Below are 17884 nucleotides of genomic sequence, written 5' to 3'. Positions count from 1 at the left end.
TTTGTTTTTGTTTCTCTAAACTATTTAGATGAAGAAAATGTGAATAGAAAAGAAAATGTAAAATTCTATTTGGTGGGATGATGGAAAAATGATAAGAAATCGTATATTTGTGGCCTTCAAAAACCCTCTATCAACATTGTATGGAGTATGGACCATAAAAATTGTTCTCTCTCTCTCTCTCTCTCTCTCTCTCTCTCTCTCTCTCTCTTCCTGATTTCTCAGTTATTGTTATCATCATAGCTGTGTCGTGTTGTCCTTTTTTTTTCTTTTGGAAAATGCTAAAACTTTTAAAATGGTGTATGTTTTGCAAGCCATATAGAAATTTTGACTTGAAAGAAAGTTGTATTTTACATTTTGTAGTTTAAAAATTATAATTTCCAAAGCATTTTTTTTTACTGTGTACTTAATTAGTGTCCTAAGACATTTGTTCGCATGACCTTTTTCTTTTAGACGATCAAAATCATGTAAAATAATTGAACAATTGTCTGTTGTTAAATGATCACGTTAGTAATCGTTTTGATTTTGAATACCTATTTGTTTGTTTCCGAAATTGTCATTATCATATTGTACATGTATCATGTATGTGACATTGTGATGTGATATAGTCGTGGGGGTTGATTTGCGTGTGATAATTGAAGATCACAAATATGAACGAACATAGCACATTATTATGAAAAAATATCTCAAAATGAGAACCAATAATAAAAATAGGATCCATAAATAAATAAATACATAAACTGGCATGGTGTGGCGGGGCACAAGGCACTTGCTTGATGTTCTTGACAATTACCTTTCCTTCCTAGCTATAGACTGGTAAGAGACATTGTAAAGAGAAGATAATGTATTCTCTCTGCAAAAGGAAAAAGAAAAACATAAAAAGGGTTATCTTTCTTTTTGCTATTCATGCCAACTAGCATGTGCCACCCAACAATAATAAAGTGTGTGATTCTGTCACTTTCCTAACGTATACCAAACTTTTTCACAATGGTGGTATTAATATTCCAAAACTATGCTGCAAGATTGTCACTGGCAACTCAATCTTTTTGTTCTAAAAAATAATTCATAAAGTTTTGTATCCAACTATTGCAACCAAATTTATGGGGAAAATGTGTAACATGCAATGTTTTGTTTATATTTGGGGATGGAGGAGTAATATAACATTGTTAACACATGTAAAAAAAATACTTTTATAACAATAAAAAGATAGTAGTAATTGAAAAGATATTACATAATTTTTAACCCTCACATTCCCTCCATAAACTTGAAATCTTAATTACATAAAGCTGACTTCCCTGTGCATCCAGGTTTGCAGAGAGGCTAAAGCATTCCCTTGAATGCGAGCCACTATGTAGGTGGAATTTGATAAGCCCCTTTAGGCCATTTCGAATTTATTGGAAGAAGAATAGGTGTAGCGAGAAAAAAAAGTTTTTAACTAAAAAAATTGTGAAGTGGGTTAGATAGCAAACAATTTTTACATGTATTTATAATATATAATAATTTATTTCTTTTTAGTAAGATTAAGAATTTATAAAGTTTTTTTATTTAACATTTTGAATATAGAAAATAGTGTTGACATGAACATGATTTCCAACATTCACACATTCAAACATCGGTGATCTTTAGTTCAAATTAAGCTCGGTATTTCAAGATTGCGAGAGTATCCGACCACCATCATCTTTTCTACATGCCAATCTAATACATAATATTGAAAGATTGATGTATCCAAAAAATGAACTCATTAAAGGGTGTATCTTACTATGTGATCTAATACATAATACTGAACAAATTTATTTTTTAATAGGTAGCAAAAATTATGTATGTCTAAATAGTGTGACCAAATGATTATGCAAAGGGATCCGTTTATGGCATGAGAAACAAAACAAGTGTCACTATTGGATCAAAATATCTAAGCTAAGAGATAAAAGGAGCACTAGTAAATTTGCAGCTAGCAGCATCCAGTGAGAAAAAGGACACTTAACGGGAAATTTCAGGTTTTGAAAGGAGACAACAGTGCGTTTAATATTCGCTCTCTGACAAGATCTAAAATAATTCCAAAAGTAAGGGACAAGCAAAGTGAAAAAACAAAACAACCACACACATGAAGTCATGAACATAATAACTTAGCTTATGTTTGGTGGATTTTACCTTTCACTCCTTTCTCATCAATAATGCCTTTACTCTTCTCTAAATTGCAATGATGCCCCCCTCGTGTCTTCTTTGGATTCATTTGCAGTGAAAATGTCTCAGAACTTCAGAATCATCAACAATGGCAGTAGTAAGGATAAATAAAGTCCAAGCAAATGGTATCTCTCCTGAGTCAAAGAAAACTATTTATCAATATTGTCACATAATTCTTGTCTAAACAAAAGCTTACTGGAAATCTGATAATAACGGATTTAAAGAGGCTAAAATTGAGAGTTGTCTGTCTAATTTAATTCTACGAAATCGACTTATAAGTAAAAATTATTCCATATACAAACTATCTCACATTTAATATGGAACTTCTTAACACAATAATTAAATTATTTCAATTTTTGATGTATTATTACTAATAAGCCCTTTGTTTTACTAATAAGTCCTTACAACTTAAAAATAGGCCAAAAATTAAGAAAAGCCTAAAAATAATCATCCATCCTACATTTTGAAGTTAAACTAGGAATCAAAAATATGCCCCGGTAATCCACAATTCGGCCGCGAAGTTAAGAAAGTCCGACCAAAAATTATTCCTACTAGAAATCGAAACGATCCGTCCGAGAATGAGCTGATTGACTGATTACTTGAATCCAATGTATTGTTAAACTACTTTATTCTTTGTGTAGATAATTTTTTTAAGGAGATGGAATAATGCTCCGGTGCAAAACTGGAAAACTTTATAACTCTTAGAGCGGTTACAAATATAATTACATTTATCTCTCTCTGATAAGGATTCAAACTCAAAGACCTTCTAAATCTAAGACCACAATATATACCAAAATTTTGATTCCCCTCAACTAATATTCTAAAATGAAAATAATAATCACAACAATTATATTGTAAATTGTTTTTAGAGGAATAATTAAATGTAGAACTTAGAAAAACTATAGTGAGTGTTACTAACCAGTGAAGTAGCAGAGGAAATGGCCAAATAACCAGAAGAAGAAGAAGTCGGAGGATGAGGCGGAGCACCAGATCCAGAACCATGATTCCCACCATCATTCGAAGAATTACTCGAATTAGAAGAGGAAGACGACGAAGATGAAGACGAAGAAGAAGACAAAGAAAATCCAAGATTATAAGCAGGATTACCATCAGGCTTAAACAATCCATAATTCCTCTCAGAAGTTGGTCCAGGTTTCATATTCTCATTGAAAAGGGCAAAAACGTAAATATTCAAATCAACTTCAGGTCTCAACGGTGTTCCTTTCTTACTACTCAATTTCATCACATTTCCATTATACTTTCTAGCATTCTCAACCGTCGCACCAACTTCATCTTCATCTCCTTTCGAAGGCCAACCGGTTTCGGAAATATGCACTGGCATTTTTCCGTAACCTAATGCTCCTAACGCCGAATAAACCGCGTCAATCTGCGCGAAAAGCATGTTATCATAATGTAGATTTGTTGCAGGATCTACCATTCCTTGATTTGGTTGAAAAAGTACATAATCCAATGAAATTTGCTTCGGATTATCTTTATAAGCAAAATAAGGATAAGCATTGATTAAGAAAGGAGATCCAGTTTTGGCTTGGAAGCTTAGGATCGGAGTTAGGCATGGAGCTAGGTCTGGACGGAAAGTTCCAGAAGAAGGTGGATAAGAAGTTTGAAGAACTGCTAATGAATGAGTTGTTGTAACGGTTATCTGTTTGTTGAGTCCGAGAGTGATGAGTGCAGTGTGTATGCTTTGCATTGCAGGGAGAAGACTTGATGTGAGTGAAGTATCGTTGAATGTTAGAACTTCGTTTCCGACGAAAATGGAAGTGATTTTTGTTGATGGAAGATAGGGTTGTAGATTGGTTTTGATCCATGTTTGAGCTTTGTTTGGATCTTTCATTTTGGAAAGATATTCATTTCCTAATCCTACCATGAATTCGATTCCGGTGTTTGCGAATGCTTTTAGAACTTTTGGATCTGCGTCGTAGAGTTTCACTTTCGTAGCTCCGATGCATTTTATCAGTGATACTACTTCTTCCGGCGATGGTAAGTTGTTTGCTATTTGTCCGTAGTTTATTCCGATTGATTCGGTTTTTGTTGCAAGTCCTGCACATAAAATACAATGATATTAACACAGTTTACTTTTTAGATTTATCGAATAATTGATGTATCTGGTCTATATAAATAGTAGTAACAACAATGCTTACCTGAGATGAAAATGGTAACGATGATAATGAAGCTGCAGCGGCAACGACGGTGCAAGAATGTAGAGTGATCCATGGATCTATGTTTAGGAATGTGAATTGTGAAGGGAATGAGAGTGGGTTGAGAGTGAGTGAAAGTGATTAGGTGAGGGAGTAATGTTGAATTGAATGTTGAGGAAATAATATCTTGAGTAGCTAGCTACACACTCCAACTTGAGTTGAGTTAAAGGGAATATTTTTTTATTGGCTTAATTAGTAAAATGATCCCTTAAAGAAAAAAAGGTCCAAATAGGTCCCTTAAAAAAAAAGTCCGAATAGGTTCCTTAAAGACATCTCCGTTAATCAGTTTGATCCCTAAAAAGAGGTCTAAATAGGACCAAACTGATTAACGGAGATGTCTTTAAGGGACCTATTCGGACTTTTTTTTCTTTAAGGGACCTATTTGGACATTTTTTTCTTTAAGGGACCAATCTGAAACCAAAAATGTCTTTAAGGGACCATTTTACTAATTAAGCCTATTTTATTTTAGAAATATAGAAATAATAGTATTTTATGTAAAAAATATTAATGAAAAAGAAAAAGAGATTCCCAAAAAAGAATAGAAAACAAGACCCGAGGAAAGAGGGTCGGAAAGATTGGGTTATTTATAAACAAGAGGAGGAATGAGATGCTTTGTTTGTTAATCAAAGGAAAACTAAATGGGAAGGCTTGCTTTTTTTAGAGTCAGAAAGAAAGAAGGAATTTTGTGTAACTAAAAAGAAAAGGAATAAAGGAAAAGAAAGAGGAAGGAAGGGAAGAAGAAAATGCCATATTGCTAACTAGTCTATGAGGGTTTGTGAGAGTTTTAGGCTGTATTTAAATAAGAAGTAGGGGTAAGAAATTGGTGCTACCAACTTTTAAATTAATTTATTTTCGAGCTTATGCAAAATAGTTTACGTAAATAAATAGATTTTTATCTATTATTAATAAATTTGTCAAGATAGTTTATGAAACGCTATCTTATGAAGATACAATTTTTGTTAACAAGAACTTATGAATTAACATAAAAACATATTTATTTGTATAAATTTTTTTTTATTAGCTGAAAAAATAAGTCAATCCAAACAAACCTCGTACATGCTCATTATCATAATGAATTTGTTATAGAATCACATTGACTACTTATTGCGATATAAAAACTTTTTTTTTTTTACTAAACCAAACATATACTTATTTATAGCAACTAATGAAAAAAATGTATAATACATTTATTTTTTTTGGACAAAAAATGTAGAATACATGTTTGTATCTTATTTTTAATTGACTTCCCCAATAGTGTAACCTACTAGTCCCACACCCGTGCGATGCACAGGTATTATGTGGTATTTTATATTATAATGTTGAAAAATTATTCGTATAAATTGTAACAATAAATGTTGTGAAAATGAAAATAATAATAATAATAATAATAATAATAATAATAATAATAATAGGCAGCGTCTATTATGCACCCCCAAAAATGGGGGTTTACGGTGCACCCAGCCCTTTTTACTGCGGTCCCACCTCAATTTAATATCTGGTTATTTTAAGTAACAATGCAAGATTACGTTTATGCCCCTGAACTCATATTTTCACTTTTCTCTTTCTCTTTCGTCTTTCTCTTTCTCTTTCTCTGACGAAGAACTATCCTCTTCTCTTCTCCACCCACACCACCGGGGAACTCATCTTCTCTTCTCCGCTCATAAACAGAGATAATAAAATTGTAAAAATTGGGGTTTCAATTAAACAAGAAAAAAGTGACACGATCCCTTCCATTGTAGCGGTTCATATTATTTCTCGTTGTCACTGTCAGTAGCAAAAGCGGCGTTATCGGCATGTTCTTACAAAGATCCGGCCACTTCACCGGCTGGAAAGGTCGTTGTCGCTGCCGTCGTCGTTATTACTGTCATCGTGGTTACAGTTCATCGTTTCCGTCGTCGTTGCTGCTATGTACGGCGAGCTCTTTGGATTTCAATATCGCGTTGCTATGTGCGGCGGCCTCTCTGCCGGTTTTCCCACCGCCGCCGCCGTATCATGGAATAAAAAAGCGCATCAGCAGAAGTATGAAACAAAAGGAGGAAAAGATTAAATGCAAAAATATAGACTTAGTGTGGTTTTAATTGTGTCCATTGATTTTAATTAAATAAAATGAAGGTTCAGATTGAACATTATTTCCTCAATTTGTTCCAACACAGGTTTTTCACATCCCTTAATCAATTTCTCACTTCAATTATCCCAAATTAATCCCTTTTCTTAATTTGTTTTCGTCTTATAAAAAAATTGATTTTTATGTGTTTCCAACCACTTGGCGTTGGCAATACTGTTAGCATTGATTTCTCCACTTTATGTTCTTACAAGTTTGTTCCTTAATCTCTTGTTCTGAACTATAAAGATGGAAGCTTGCATTTATCTGATATATATTGATTTTAACTATAAAAAAAAAACGGAAGAAAAAAGAGAGATATGGGTATGGCAATCATTTTGTTGTGGAAGAGGAAGAAAAAATAGTTAAATGTTTGGAAAATAATGTGAGTCCAGAACTTGAAGAAGAAGGAAAGGAAGGGTGTTGTGTTTTTCAATATGAGTTATTGTTGTTCCTCATCGTGAGAGAGAGAAAGAAATGAGATTTTGGAATTTGCCCCTTGAAGAGATAAGAGGTAAAACATGCATTCACAATGGAGAAGTCCAATTTTGAGCATCTGAATGGATTTCGCGTATAATTTTTTAATAATAGTATTTAATAGGCATTCAATCTATCCAGCCCAGCACCTCTTAAAAAAAAATTCTAAACTGATCCCACAAATAACTCCACATCTCATCAATAACTCTACATCTTTATAAACGGGTCCCACAAATTCTATTAGGTACTATGTGAGAGAGAGAGTGCTTATTTGAGAAGTGATACTTATTTGATACTAAAATGTGTTATGCTTCAATGGTAGTACCTAATAAGTACCATGAGTACTTAATAGGTACTACACCATTGGAGATGGTCTAAGAGGAAAAGAACTTCTGGTCTTGTGACTTTTCTTTCTTACTACATTTTGCAATTTTTTGAGTACACTAATTACTCCATTCATTCTTAATTATAAGTAAAAGACAACTTTTTAGATTCATTAAATAATTTATGTATCTGGATTATAATGTAGACCAAATACATTAATTTATACATTACAATTCGAATTAGACGATGATTAATCGCACTATAAAATACTTAATCTATACCTTACGATTCAAATTAGACGATGACTACCACTAATCAATCATAAAATACTTACTTTAGACCTAGAAATTCAAATTAGACGATGACTATGACTAAACGCATTATAAAATAGTTACTTTAGACCTAGGAATTCAAATTAGACGATGATTATCACTAATCCATTATAAAATACTTACTTTAGATCTAGGAATTCAAATTAGACGATGACTATGACTAAACACATTATAAAATACTTATTTTAGACCTAAGAATTCTAATTAGACGATGACTACCAGTAATTCCATTATAAATACTTACTTTAGAACTTGAAATTAAAATTACACGATGGTTATGACTATTCTTCAAGGGCATGTAACAATTGTTCAAACGAATAAAACAAAATGGTTATGACTAATCACATTCTAAAGTGCTTAATTTATACCTAGGAATTCAAATTAGACGATGACTACCACTAATCCCATTATAAATACTTACTTTAGAACTTGACATTCAAATTAGACGATGGTTATGATTGTTCTTCAAGAGCATGTAACAATTGTTTAAACAATTGTTTAACTCTTCTATTTGAAAAATCGAATTCTAAAATGCTTAATTTTGACCTTCGAATTCAAATTAGACATTGCTTATGCCTAATAGCACTATAAAATACTTAATTTAGACCTTATAATTTAAATTTAGACCTTGGAATTTAGACCTTGATTACAATTTATTATGTGTGAAAATAACATTGAATTTCATTATCACTATGTATATGTATTCATTAAGGCTGTTTTCAAGATTTTTAGGGTGGATATAGACCTGAGAATTCAAATTAGACGATGATTACCACTAATCCATTATAAAATACTTACTTTAGACCTAGAAATTCAAATTAGAAGATGACTACCACTAATTCATTATAAATACTTACTTTAGATCTAGGAAATCAAATTAGACGATGATTACCACTAATTCATTATAAAATACTTACTTTATACCTAGAAATTCAAATTAGACGATGATTACCATTAATCCATTATAAAATACTTACTTTAGACATTGGAATTCTAATTAGACGATGACTACCACTAATTCCATTATAAATACTTACTTTAGACCGATGAATTCAAATTAGACGATGATTACCACTAATTTTAGATCTAGGAAATCAAATTAGACGATGATTACCACTAATTCATTATAAAATACTTACTTTATACCTAGAAATTCAAATTAGACGATGATTACCATTAATCCGTTATAAAATACTTACTTTAGACATTGAAATTCTAATTAGACGATGACTACCACTAATTCCATTATAAATACTTACTTTAGACCGATGAATTCAAATTATACGATGATTACCACTAATTTTAGATCTAGGAAATCAAATTAGACGATGATTACCACTAATTCATTATAAAATACTTACTTTATACCTAGAAATTCAAATTAGACGATGATTACCATTAATCCGTTATAAAATACTTACTTTAGACATTGGAATTCTAATTAGACGATGACTACCACTAATTCCATTATAAATACTTACTTTAGACCTATGAATTCAAATTAGACGATGATTACCACTAATTCATTATAAAATACTTATTTTAAACTTAGAAATTCAATTTAGACGATGAGACTGTTATTAAAACTAGGTTTATGATGAGACTGTTATTACGATCTGTCTATACATTCAGAGTCTGATGATCAAAATTCTTTTTCTAATTTGTTTGTTAGTCCAATTGGGTGTTATTGAATGACCAGATTGATGAAATTTGAAATATCCGATCAAGATCGATAATTTTAGTCAAACTTCATAACCATTTCATTATTAGCAACACGGGGGTAAGATAGCAACAAGGAGGCCCGAGGCGCTCCAAAAAACTCAGTCAAACAGAAAAGGTAAAACCAATCAGGGCCCTCTGATTTGGCTACTATCTTGATCAAAGATCAAGTGACTCAGATTGATTTGATCCGGGCACCCCATGGTGACACGTGGCAATGAATTAAAAATAACAAAATAAAAAGAAATAAAGAGCGGAGTCCATATTAAAGATAAGTCAACTATGATTTAATCAGGAGAATCATTGTGATTATGGCACATCATTATATATAATTATTAGCTTACTATTAGCATGAGTTGTGTCTATTAGAAATCAATAGCAATCTCTTATTTTTAGCAATTCATTTATTTATCATCAGTGCTTATATAAACAACACAATTGTATCATTAGTGCTGATAGAATACATATTATTTCCTTTCTTTTATAGATCAGAACACGTTTTTCATCTCCTCCCTCTATCTCTCTCGTTATCTCTCTGGCTCTCAATTCCTCATCGGCGGTGGCTGCTCCGGCGTTGGCCACCATATTGTTCAGGTTTATCAAAGTTAGGTTCCCTAAATTTTCTTCAGCAAAGTCCAAAATCCCAATCTATTAACTGAAACTTACTGAATTTGACATTGGAATATCAGATTATTCATTTTTCAATTCATGCGTTCTACAAAAAAAAAAAAGCAAATCAATTAATGGATTGTATGGACAAGAATAGCAATAATTGTTTCTGTTGATTAGTTGATTTCTCTTTTTCGTTTTTGTTTTTCCAGATAAAGTTCCAACCTAAAATTGCCAAACTTCTCATACTTAATTGAATCCGAAAATTACATGATAAAATTAATTCTTAAGATTGCAAACAATCTTCAATCTGAAAAAAGGGGAAAATAACGGCAAAGTGGAGATACCGGTGAGCGGTGAGGAAGGCAGACGGCTAGTGGAAGAAGACATGAGATGCAGAGGTGACAGAGATGTTATTTGGAGTGGAGAGAAGGAAAACTGAGAAAACACTTTTCTAAATGTGAACCATTCATGACTTAGTTTTTCAACGTATCACTGATTTGTCAAGATTGAGTTCATAGAAGATGGAAAAGAAAGAGAAAGCGAGAGAAAGAGTGGAAAAGAAAGAGAAATAGTGGTTTTGCAAAATGAATGAAGGGCACAACCGTAATCACACAAAGCTTTTCAATTTTCTGATTTTTCAATATTCAAGTGGGCCCACGGTAAAACAGTGAAAAAGTGGGGGTGTAGCAGGGGGTGCATGCTAAAAGGGTGCATAATAGATGCTGCCATAATAATAATAATAATAATAATAATAAAGTGATGTACTTATCACTTCCTCCAACCAATATATTTTCAACCTTATATGTTGATCCTTCGTCAACCAATTTTTTTATCTTTGAAACCAAACTATTTCCCAAAGTAGCAAGAATCTTATCACACTGGATGATCAAAGTAAAAAAAAAAGTAAAAGTCAATAAATAAAAACATCAATAGAGATTTTGTGAAAATGTGAGAAGTATATCAAGATAGTACATCACCTTTTCATCAACAAACAACATATTCATAGACGTAATCTCAGTTTGGTTTGTATTTGTCTGTTACATTCCACACATGAACAATTCGAACTTTCAACTTTAGATTTGTTTTTCCAGCTACTATAGCAGACACGTGAGGGTAGATAGGAGCTATGGTTTGAAAGAGTAATTTGTTTTAACTAAAAACTAAACTCAATAGAAATGTAATTAAGTCAATAATGTATACACTCTTCGTATTTTTTTGTGTGACTAAATTATAAACTCTTTGTTGTTTCTATGAAAACGGTTGACATTTAAATGAGATAAATGTTGAAATTGAATCCAACTATGTTCATCTTCATTGTCACTAAGGAATGTTATAGTAATATAGAAAAGTGTAACATCTTGTGACATCAATTTTTGGATAATTGGAGAGGTATAATTCAATAATAATGTAGAAAACTGTAACATCTTGTGACATCATTTTTTGGATAATTGGAGAAACATAATTATTTATTATTTATTATGATTGATATAATATAAAAAAAATAGAGATGAGAATGATATAATATAAGGAAGTGATGTGGCATTATTGTGTGATTTAATTGGATGTAAGTGGATGATGTGGATTAGGGTTAAGATGGATAGTAGGAGAACTATCTAGGAATTATATATATAGATCTGGGCAATCATTTTCCATCTTATTCTCTCCATTCTCAATTTCCAATGGGGAGAAAAACATAAACATGTTCTTAATTACAAAAATCACTCAAGAGCCATCCATTGGTTTGGACGTCATTACTAGGCTAAAAATTTAGGTCATTTTTAGTTTGTAATTTTAATAATTCTCCGGTTGTACTAAAAGTTATGAACATTTAATATTTCTTTATTAACAAGTAAAGTTAATATTAATTTTTAAAAATTAAAACTATTTTTATAATCTCATTCTTTATTATGGGTTTTTTACTTCTTCCTTATTCCTATTTTTATATGCATTGAGAAAAATATTCGGGAGACTCAAACGGAATAGTCTCCACGAAGATATGTATAAAATAGTATTTACATATACAAATCGACATCTTTAATTGCAAGTGCTCAGTACAAACTAAACGAGGCCTAAATTTTTTAGTTTTTTTTAATAATTTTTCAGAACTTATCTAGGAAAAAAAAACAAAAAAAAATAAATTATGATCTAATATGGATCTAATAAACTTCAGCTCAGAAGTAAGAAATTTTTTTTTCTACCCCAACAATCTTCACTTTACCCCAACATTTTTCTAAAAATACCCAATATACCCTTATTAAAAATTAATATATTTTAAAAAAACAATTTTTGTCGTATTATACTGTTCCGGTAGAATTTTCATCCTCACGAAAAACTGTTCCGGTAAGTATTTATCCTTACCGGTAAGTTAACTTTACCGGTACACTTTTTAACAAGTGTTCCGGTATGTTAATATTACCGGTACACTTTTTATAATGTTTCCGGTATGTTTATGTTACCGGTACACTTTTTAAAAAGTGTTCCGGTATGTTAATGTTACCGGTACACTTTTTAAAAAGTGTACCGGTATGTTAATTATATTTCGTTTATCATTATACATACCGGTACACTTTTTTAAAAGTGTTCCGATATGTTAAAGTGTTCCGATATGTAATAAGTGTACCGGTATGTTATTCTTAATTTTTTTAATTTTAATTTGTTTTTTTATTTTTAAACAGATATGGCTTATCTCGGCGATACAAGTCAAATGTTGGTAGATACTACGGATGTTTTTACAACTCATCAAAAATTTGCTACCCCAGATGATGTTGTCAAATGGGCTCGAGATGTTGGAGATGCCAATAAAGTCGGTATTATCATTACTCGGTCGGATAAAAAGAACGAAATAAGAGGAAGAAATGACAAGTTGATTTTGGGTTGTGACAAAGGTGGAAAGTATGACTCTTCAGAAAGTTCTACGACAACTGCATCGAAAAAGTGTAACTGTCTATTTAAAATTAGAGCTGCACCTTCAACAGATGGTTAAGGATGGAAAGTTCAGGTTATTCATGGAGTTCACAACCACGAGCTACCTGACCAATATCATGGTCATCCTCGCAAGGCACGTTTAACTGCTGATGAAAACAAACGTGTTCAAGATTTGACAAAGCGTAAAGTAGCACCAAGAAACATTGTTTTAGATTTGAAAGATCAAAATCCAGAGTCTGTTGTTGATGCCACACTTGTATATAGGAAAAGACACATGATGCAAATACAGGAAAGAGGCTCCAGAACAGAGTTGCAACACTTGCTACAGTTGTTAGATGATGCAAAATATGTCAGCTGGAATAGAAGAAAAGATGATGGCTCCGATGTTTTGAGTGATATTTTTTGGGCGCATCCAGATTCAATCAAGTTGTTGAACTTGTTTCCCATTGTTTTACTGGCATAACGTCAACTAACATGACATTTGCTGTTGGATTTGCTTACATGGAATCTGAGAAGACGGACAATTATCATTGGGCGTTAGGTAAGTTGAAGCAATTGATTACTAAGCAAGATATATTTCCTAGAGTAATTTTGACTGATAGGGAGTTTGCTTTGATGAATGCAATTAAAGATATATTTCCACATACTACTAATATGCTTTGTACGTGGCACATAATCAAAAATGTGAATGCGAGATGCACCGTGCAAATACCTAAGGATATGCGACAAAAGGTGAAAATTTTGTGGAGAGATGTTGTTGAAAGTCCGGATGAGGTGGAGTATCAGCAGCGGTTGAATGCGTTTCAGCAAGCATGTGTTAATTCAAGCAATTTTGTCGAATATGTCAATAACACCTGGTTGGCCCCTCACAAAGAACAATTTGTTGAAGCATGGACCAATCGAGTGATGCATTTAGGAAACACAACGACTAATAGGTATAATTTTTTTTATTTTAAAATTGAAATTATATTTTTCTTTTTTTTGGCGTTTAATTGACTATTGTTTGCAATTTGATATTTAGAGTTGAGTCTGCACATTGGAGACTGAAGCAAATGTTGGAACACAGCAAAGGAGACTTATGCAAATGTTTGGAAGGCATGAATGACAACATAAGACTAGAAGTTGACAAAATTAAGAAGTCTTTTCAAAAGAGTTTTTACTATGCAGAAAAGACACATAGCAGTCCATTTTTTCAATATTTGAGAAACTTTGTCTCCAGGGCCGCTATGACACTAATTTCTGATGAGATGAAGAGAATTGACATTGTTGGAACAAATAAAAACTTGTGTGGTTGCAAACTTAGGTCAACATGTGAGTTGCCTTGTGCTTGTGAATTGAGTTGATATACAACCAGCGGTGTACCGATACCGTTAGATTCAGTTCACGGTCACTGGAAGAAATTAACTATGGAAGAACCATTGAAGGATGACACAGAGGATGGATATGAGTTGGACATGAGTAATGCAATGGAGGCAATATGGACTCGATTTCGGTCACTTGATATTGTTGGTAAAAGAGCGTTGAAGAACCATTGTTGGAAGAAATTAACTATGGAAGAACCATTGAAGGATGACACAGAGGATGGATATGAGTTGGACATGAGTAATGCAATGGAGGCAATATGGACTCGATTTCGGTCACTTGATATTGTTGGTAAAAGAGCGTTGAAGAGTAAAGTGTTTGAACTTGCTTATCCAGCCTCAAGTTCATTGTGTCCACCACCTGAAAAAATAAAAACCAGAGGAGGAGTGAAGAACAAATATAAAGGCAAAGCACCAAAAGGTTATGATGTGTATCGTGATCCATCATACTTTGAACACGTTGAAAGAGAATATGGTGATTCACAAGGTGACTAATTTATTTTTTTGATAATATAGTTATTGCTTATATTTTTATGTCTATATTCTATTATTATATATTCAACTTTTTTTGTTTTTACATAAATCTAGGTACATCGAAGAGGTTGTGTACACAACAATCACAGTCATCTCAGAAGGAACTATCTCAACCCTCTCAGAAGCAACAATCTCAACCATCTCAGAAACAACTATCTCAGATGTCTAAAAAACTGACATCTCAGAAATATTTGGGGCAATTTCCTGATCATATATGCATCCACATATTGTTGACATTGCTGATGTGCTTGAAGATGGAAATTGTGGTTTTAGAGTTGTTGCATCTTTACTTGGTTACACAGAGGAAGGTTGGTCCATCGTCCGCCGGGAGTTAGATGAAGAGCTTAGAAATAATAACAGTTTGTATGAGAAATTATTCAGACAAGATTTGCAGGTTGTGAGAGATTCGTTGGTAGCAAATAGATGGTTCACCATACCTGCTATGGGTTACTTGGTAGCTAGAGGTGGTGGTGGTGGTATATACTGTACAAATCCAAACTGCCTAATACACCTCTCGGGCAAGTAAGGAACTACCGTGGATCCACGCAGATGACCACTATACAGAGTAATCAGATCAAAAGGAATGCTACCTCTGTGAGTCTCAAACGGACGCCATATCACGTCATCAGGGGTCAGTGCATCCAATATAGACCGATACTCGGGGAGCTTGGTCTTCCCTTGCTTATACATCCACCGCATAGCTCGAGGAAAGCCAGGATCATCACAATTAAGTCCCGACGCAGCCCTTCTACCAAGGGTAGGAAAATACTCGTGAATCCAACACTGTTACAAAAAAGAAAAAAGAAAATTGTTAACAACGCAACAAAGAGAAAAGAAAATTAAATTACGCAACAAAGATAAAAACAAAATTTAATTACACAGCAAAGAGAAAAAAAATTTAATTACGCAATATCTAAATAATGTCTTTGTAGTGAGTGTCGCATACCTGAAGAAGTGTCGCATACCCTGCAAGGGCCCTCGTAGAAAACATGGATGCATCGTTCAAGTTATCGTATAAACAAACCAATGCAATACTGGCCCACGAAAATGTATGGACTGCACACAAATCACTAAACAGAAGTAGCCATTTGGCATCCACACGTGTATAACTCTTATCGGCCAGAATGGTACATCCCACCAACATCAACATCCATGCCCTAGCTGCGCAGTCATGTTTCCCGTAGAAATTGACATTCCTCATATAACTCTCATATAGCCACTGCTGTGAAAAATAACCATCCCTCTGCAATACAGTCTCTCGCAATGCAAAGTCATACTCCTCTCCTAACAACTCAGCTGCAAGTTCCGCAGCTTGTTCATGAGAAACTGATACAGGAGTATAAAACTGACCCCTAACAGGTAGATGCAGAAGACATGCCACATCGTCCAAAGTAATAGTCATCTCGCCGAACGACATGTGAAATGACGATGTCTCAGGGTGCCATCTCTCAACAAATGCGGATATAAGCTGCGGATCGGTAAGTTTCAAGCTAGTCCGCTCAAGTCAGCACAACCCCGAAATATTCAACCACCCTTGAATAACTTCAGGATGGTGATCAGGAATCCTGTCAGCTAACTTTTTTCTAAAGATGCTATTCGTAGCTCAATTTTGTCACCTTCGACACGTTCCTACATATATTTAAAAAATACATTGTGAATAATAAATTAGACCGGATAATTGGATGCATATCATAAGACATTGAAAATGAACTATAATAATATTTTAACACTAAATTTGTATGCAAAATAAGGATTTAACAGTTGTAACGAGAGTATAAACAATACAAATTAAAAAAAAATGATCAATATAACTTGACAAATAATAACAAAAAAACAAAGTATTACCTGACCAAACCATACATGACGAGCAACATGATGCTCGTATCGAGTCAAAAGACTCGTATCGATCGGCCCTCCAGGCCAACCCTGCTGCACAGCCTGCTGCTCAGCCTGCTCCTCAACCTGCTCCTCAACCTGCTCCTCATGCACTGGCGGCAGCTCATCGTGTTCCGGCTCCTCCTGATGTCGTTGAGACTCTCCACATCCTCTGTTATGCTTAATTCTACCATCTGATCCTCTTGTACGCACCACTGAAAAAAAAAACAAAAAAAAAATCACTGTGAACCGGTACACTTTTTTAAAAGTGTACCGGTGTGTAATATGAAACTCAGACGTCGAATGCATACCGGTACACTTGAAAAAAGTGTACCGGTGAAGAAATCAAACCGGCACACTTCGAAAAAGTGTACCGGTATGTAAAATTAGACTTACTCTCTCAATTTCGGCAAACTCACACCGGAACACTTTTTTTGACTAGGGTAAGTAATGATTTTTTTTTCCGTTTTACATTATATATGAGGGTATATTTGTTATTTCAAATAGGATTGTTGGGGTAAAGTGAAGATTGTTGGGGTAGGAAAAAAAAATTTCCAGAAGTAATAGTGATGGGCCACCTATGGCATTTATGGTTTGGAGTCATTCTTGAATTATTGTGGAGGACAAAAAAAAACTATTTTCGTGAATAAGCTTGGACAACTGCCTCAATATGTGTTTAAAGCAAATCACAAGGTGGAAAGTATAGATGCTACTAGAGCTTCTATTTACTACGTCTCTGTACAGTAATTTGGATCATGATTTACTTGGTATTATAGTTAGGATTCTTCTCGAGATTGTGAGTAGGGATGTCAATGGAACAAGATAGTGGGGAGTACTTTTCTACTCTCCACTCTGTCACTTAAATTGTCTCCCATCTCTATGCATTGAGAAAAATACTCCGCCTTCAGAGACTCAAACGGAATATCTCCACGAAAATATGTATAAAATAGTATTTATATATACAAATTGATATCTTTAATTGCGAGTGCTCATTACAAACTAAGATAATAATGTTCCGTTTATCATTTGAATATCTTAATCACTTGCATAATAAGTAAATTGAAGAATCATAGAAACATATTTTGGTTCTTAATTATTAATATCTCTGATTCTTTATATAAGAGAGAATTTACTCTTTATAAGATAAATTAGTCACTCAATCTATCTTAAAAGTAAATTTTCTTTTATATTGAGAATTAGAGAAAGTACTTATTATTGAAGTTAATTTCT

The 17884-nt window shown here is 33.3% G+C and overlaps 4 protein-coding genes across 4 annotated transcripts; 2 read left to right on the top strand and 2 right to left on the bottom strand.

Moving 5' to 3' along the window:
* Positions 1-639: 639 nt before the first annotated feature.
* LOC123902506 (glucan endo-1,3-beta-glucosidase 11) lies at positions 640-4596 on the bottom strand. Its single transcript, XM_045952263.1, has 4 exons — positions 4338-4596; positions 3098-4236; positions 2146-2312; positions 640-850 (listed from the first exon to the last, which is right to left on the bottom strand). Exons 1-3 carry the CDS (start codon positions 4408-4410, stop codon positions 2244-2246), a joined length of 1281 nt encoding a protein of 426 aa, XP_045808219.1. The 5' UTR covers positions 4411-4596; the 3' UTR covers positions 640-850; positions 2146-2243.
* An 8040-nt stretch (positions 4597-12636) lies between these two features.
* On the top strand, positions 12637-13347 carry LOC123889112. Its single transcript, XM_045938312.1, has 2 exons — positions 12637-12868; positions 12944-13347. The coding sequence occupies exons 1-2, from the start codon at positions 12637-12639 to the stop codon at positions 13345-13347; spliced, it is 636 nt and encodes a 211-aa protein (XP_045794268.1).
* A 943-nt stretch (positions 13348-14290) lies between these two features.
* Positions 14291-15114, top strand: LOC123889104. Its single transcript, XM_045938303.1, has 2 exons — positions 14291-14732; positions 14834-15114. The coding sequence occupies exons 1-2, from the start codon at positions 14291-14293 to the stop codon at positions 15112-15114; spliced, it is 723 nt and encodes a 240-aa protein (XP_045794259.1).
* A 112-nt stretch (positions 15115-15226) lies between these two features.
* On the bottom strand, positions 15227-16196 carry LOC123889095 (protein MAIN-LIKE 1-like). Its single transcript, XM_045938297.1, has 2 exons — positions 15726-16196; positions 15227-15562 (listed from the first exon to the last, which is right to left on the bottom strand). The coding sequence occupies exons 1-2, from the start codon at positions 16194-16196 to the stop codon at positions 15227-15229; spliced, it is 807 nt and encodes a 268-aa protein (XP_045794253.1).
* Between the last annotated feature and the right edge of the window lie 1688 nt (positions 16197-17884).

This window comes from Trifolium pratense, linkage group LG1 (genome assembly GCF_020283565.1).
Source record: "Trifolium pratense cultivar HEN17-A07 linkage group LG1, ARS_RC_1.1, whole genome shotgun sequence".
Lineage (NCBI taxonomy): Eukaryota > Viridiplantae > Streptophyta > Magnoliopsida > Fabales > Fabaceae > Trifolium > Trifolium pratense.
This window is presented reverse-complemented; position numbering and strand designations above follow the sequence as displayed.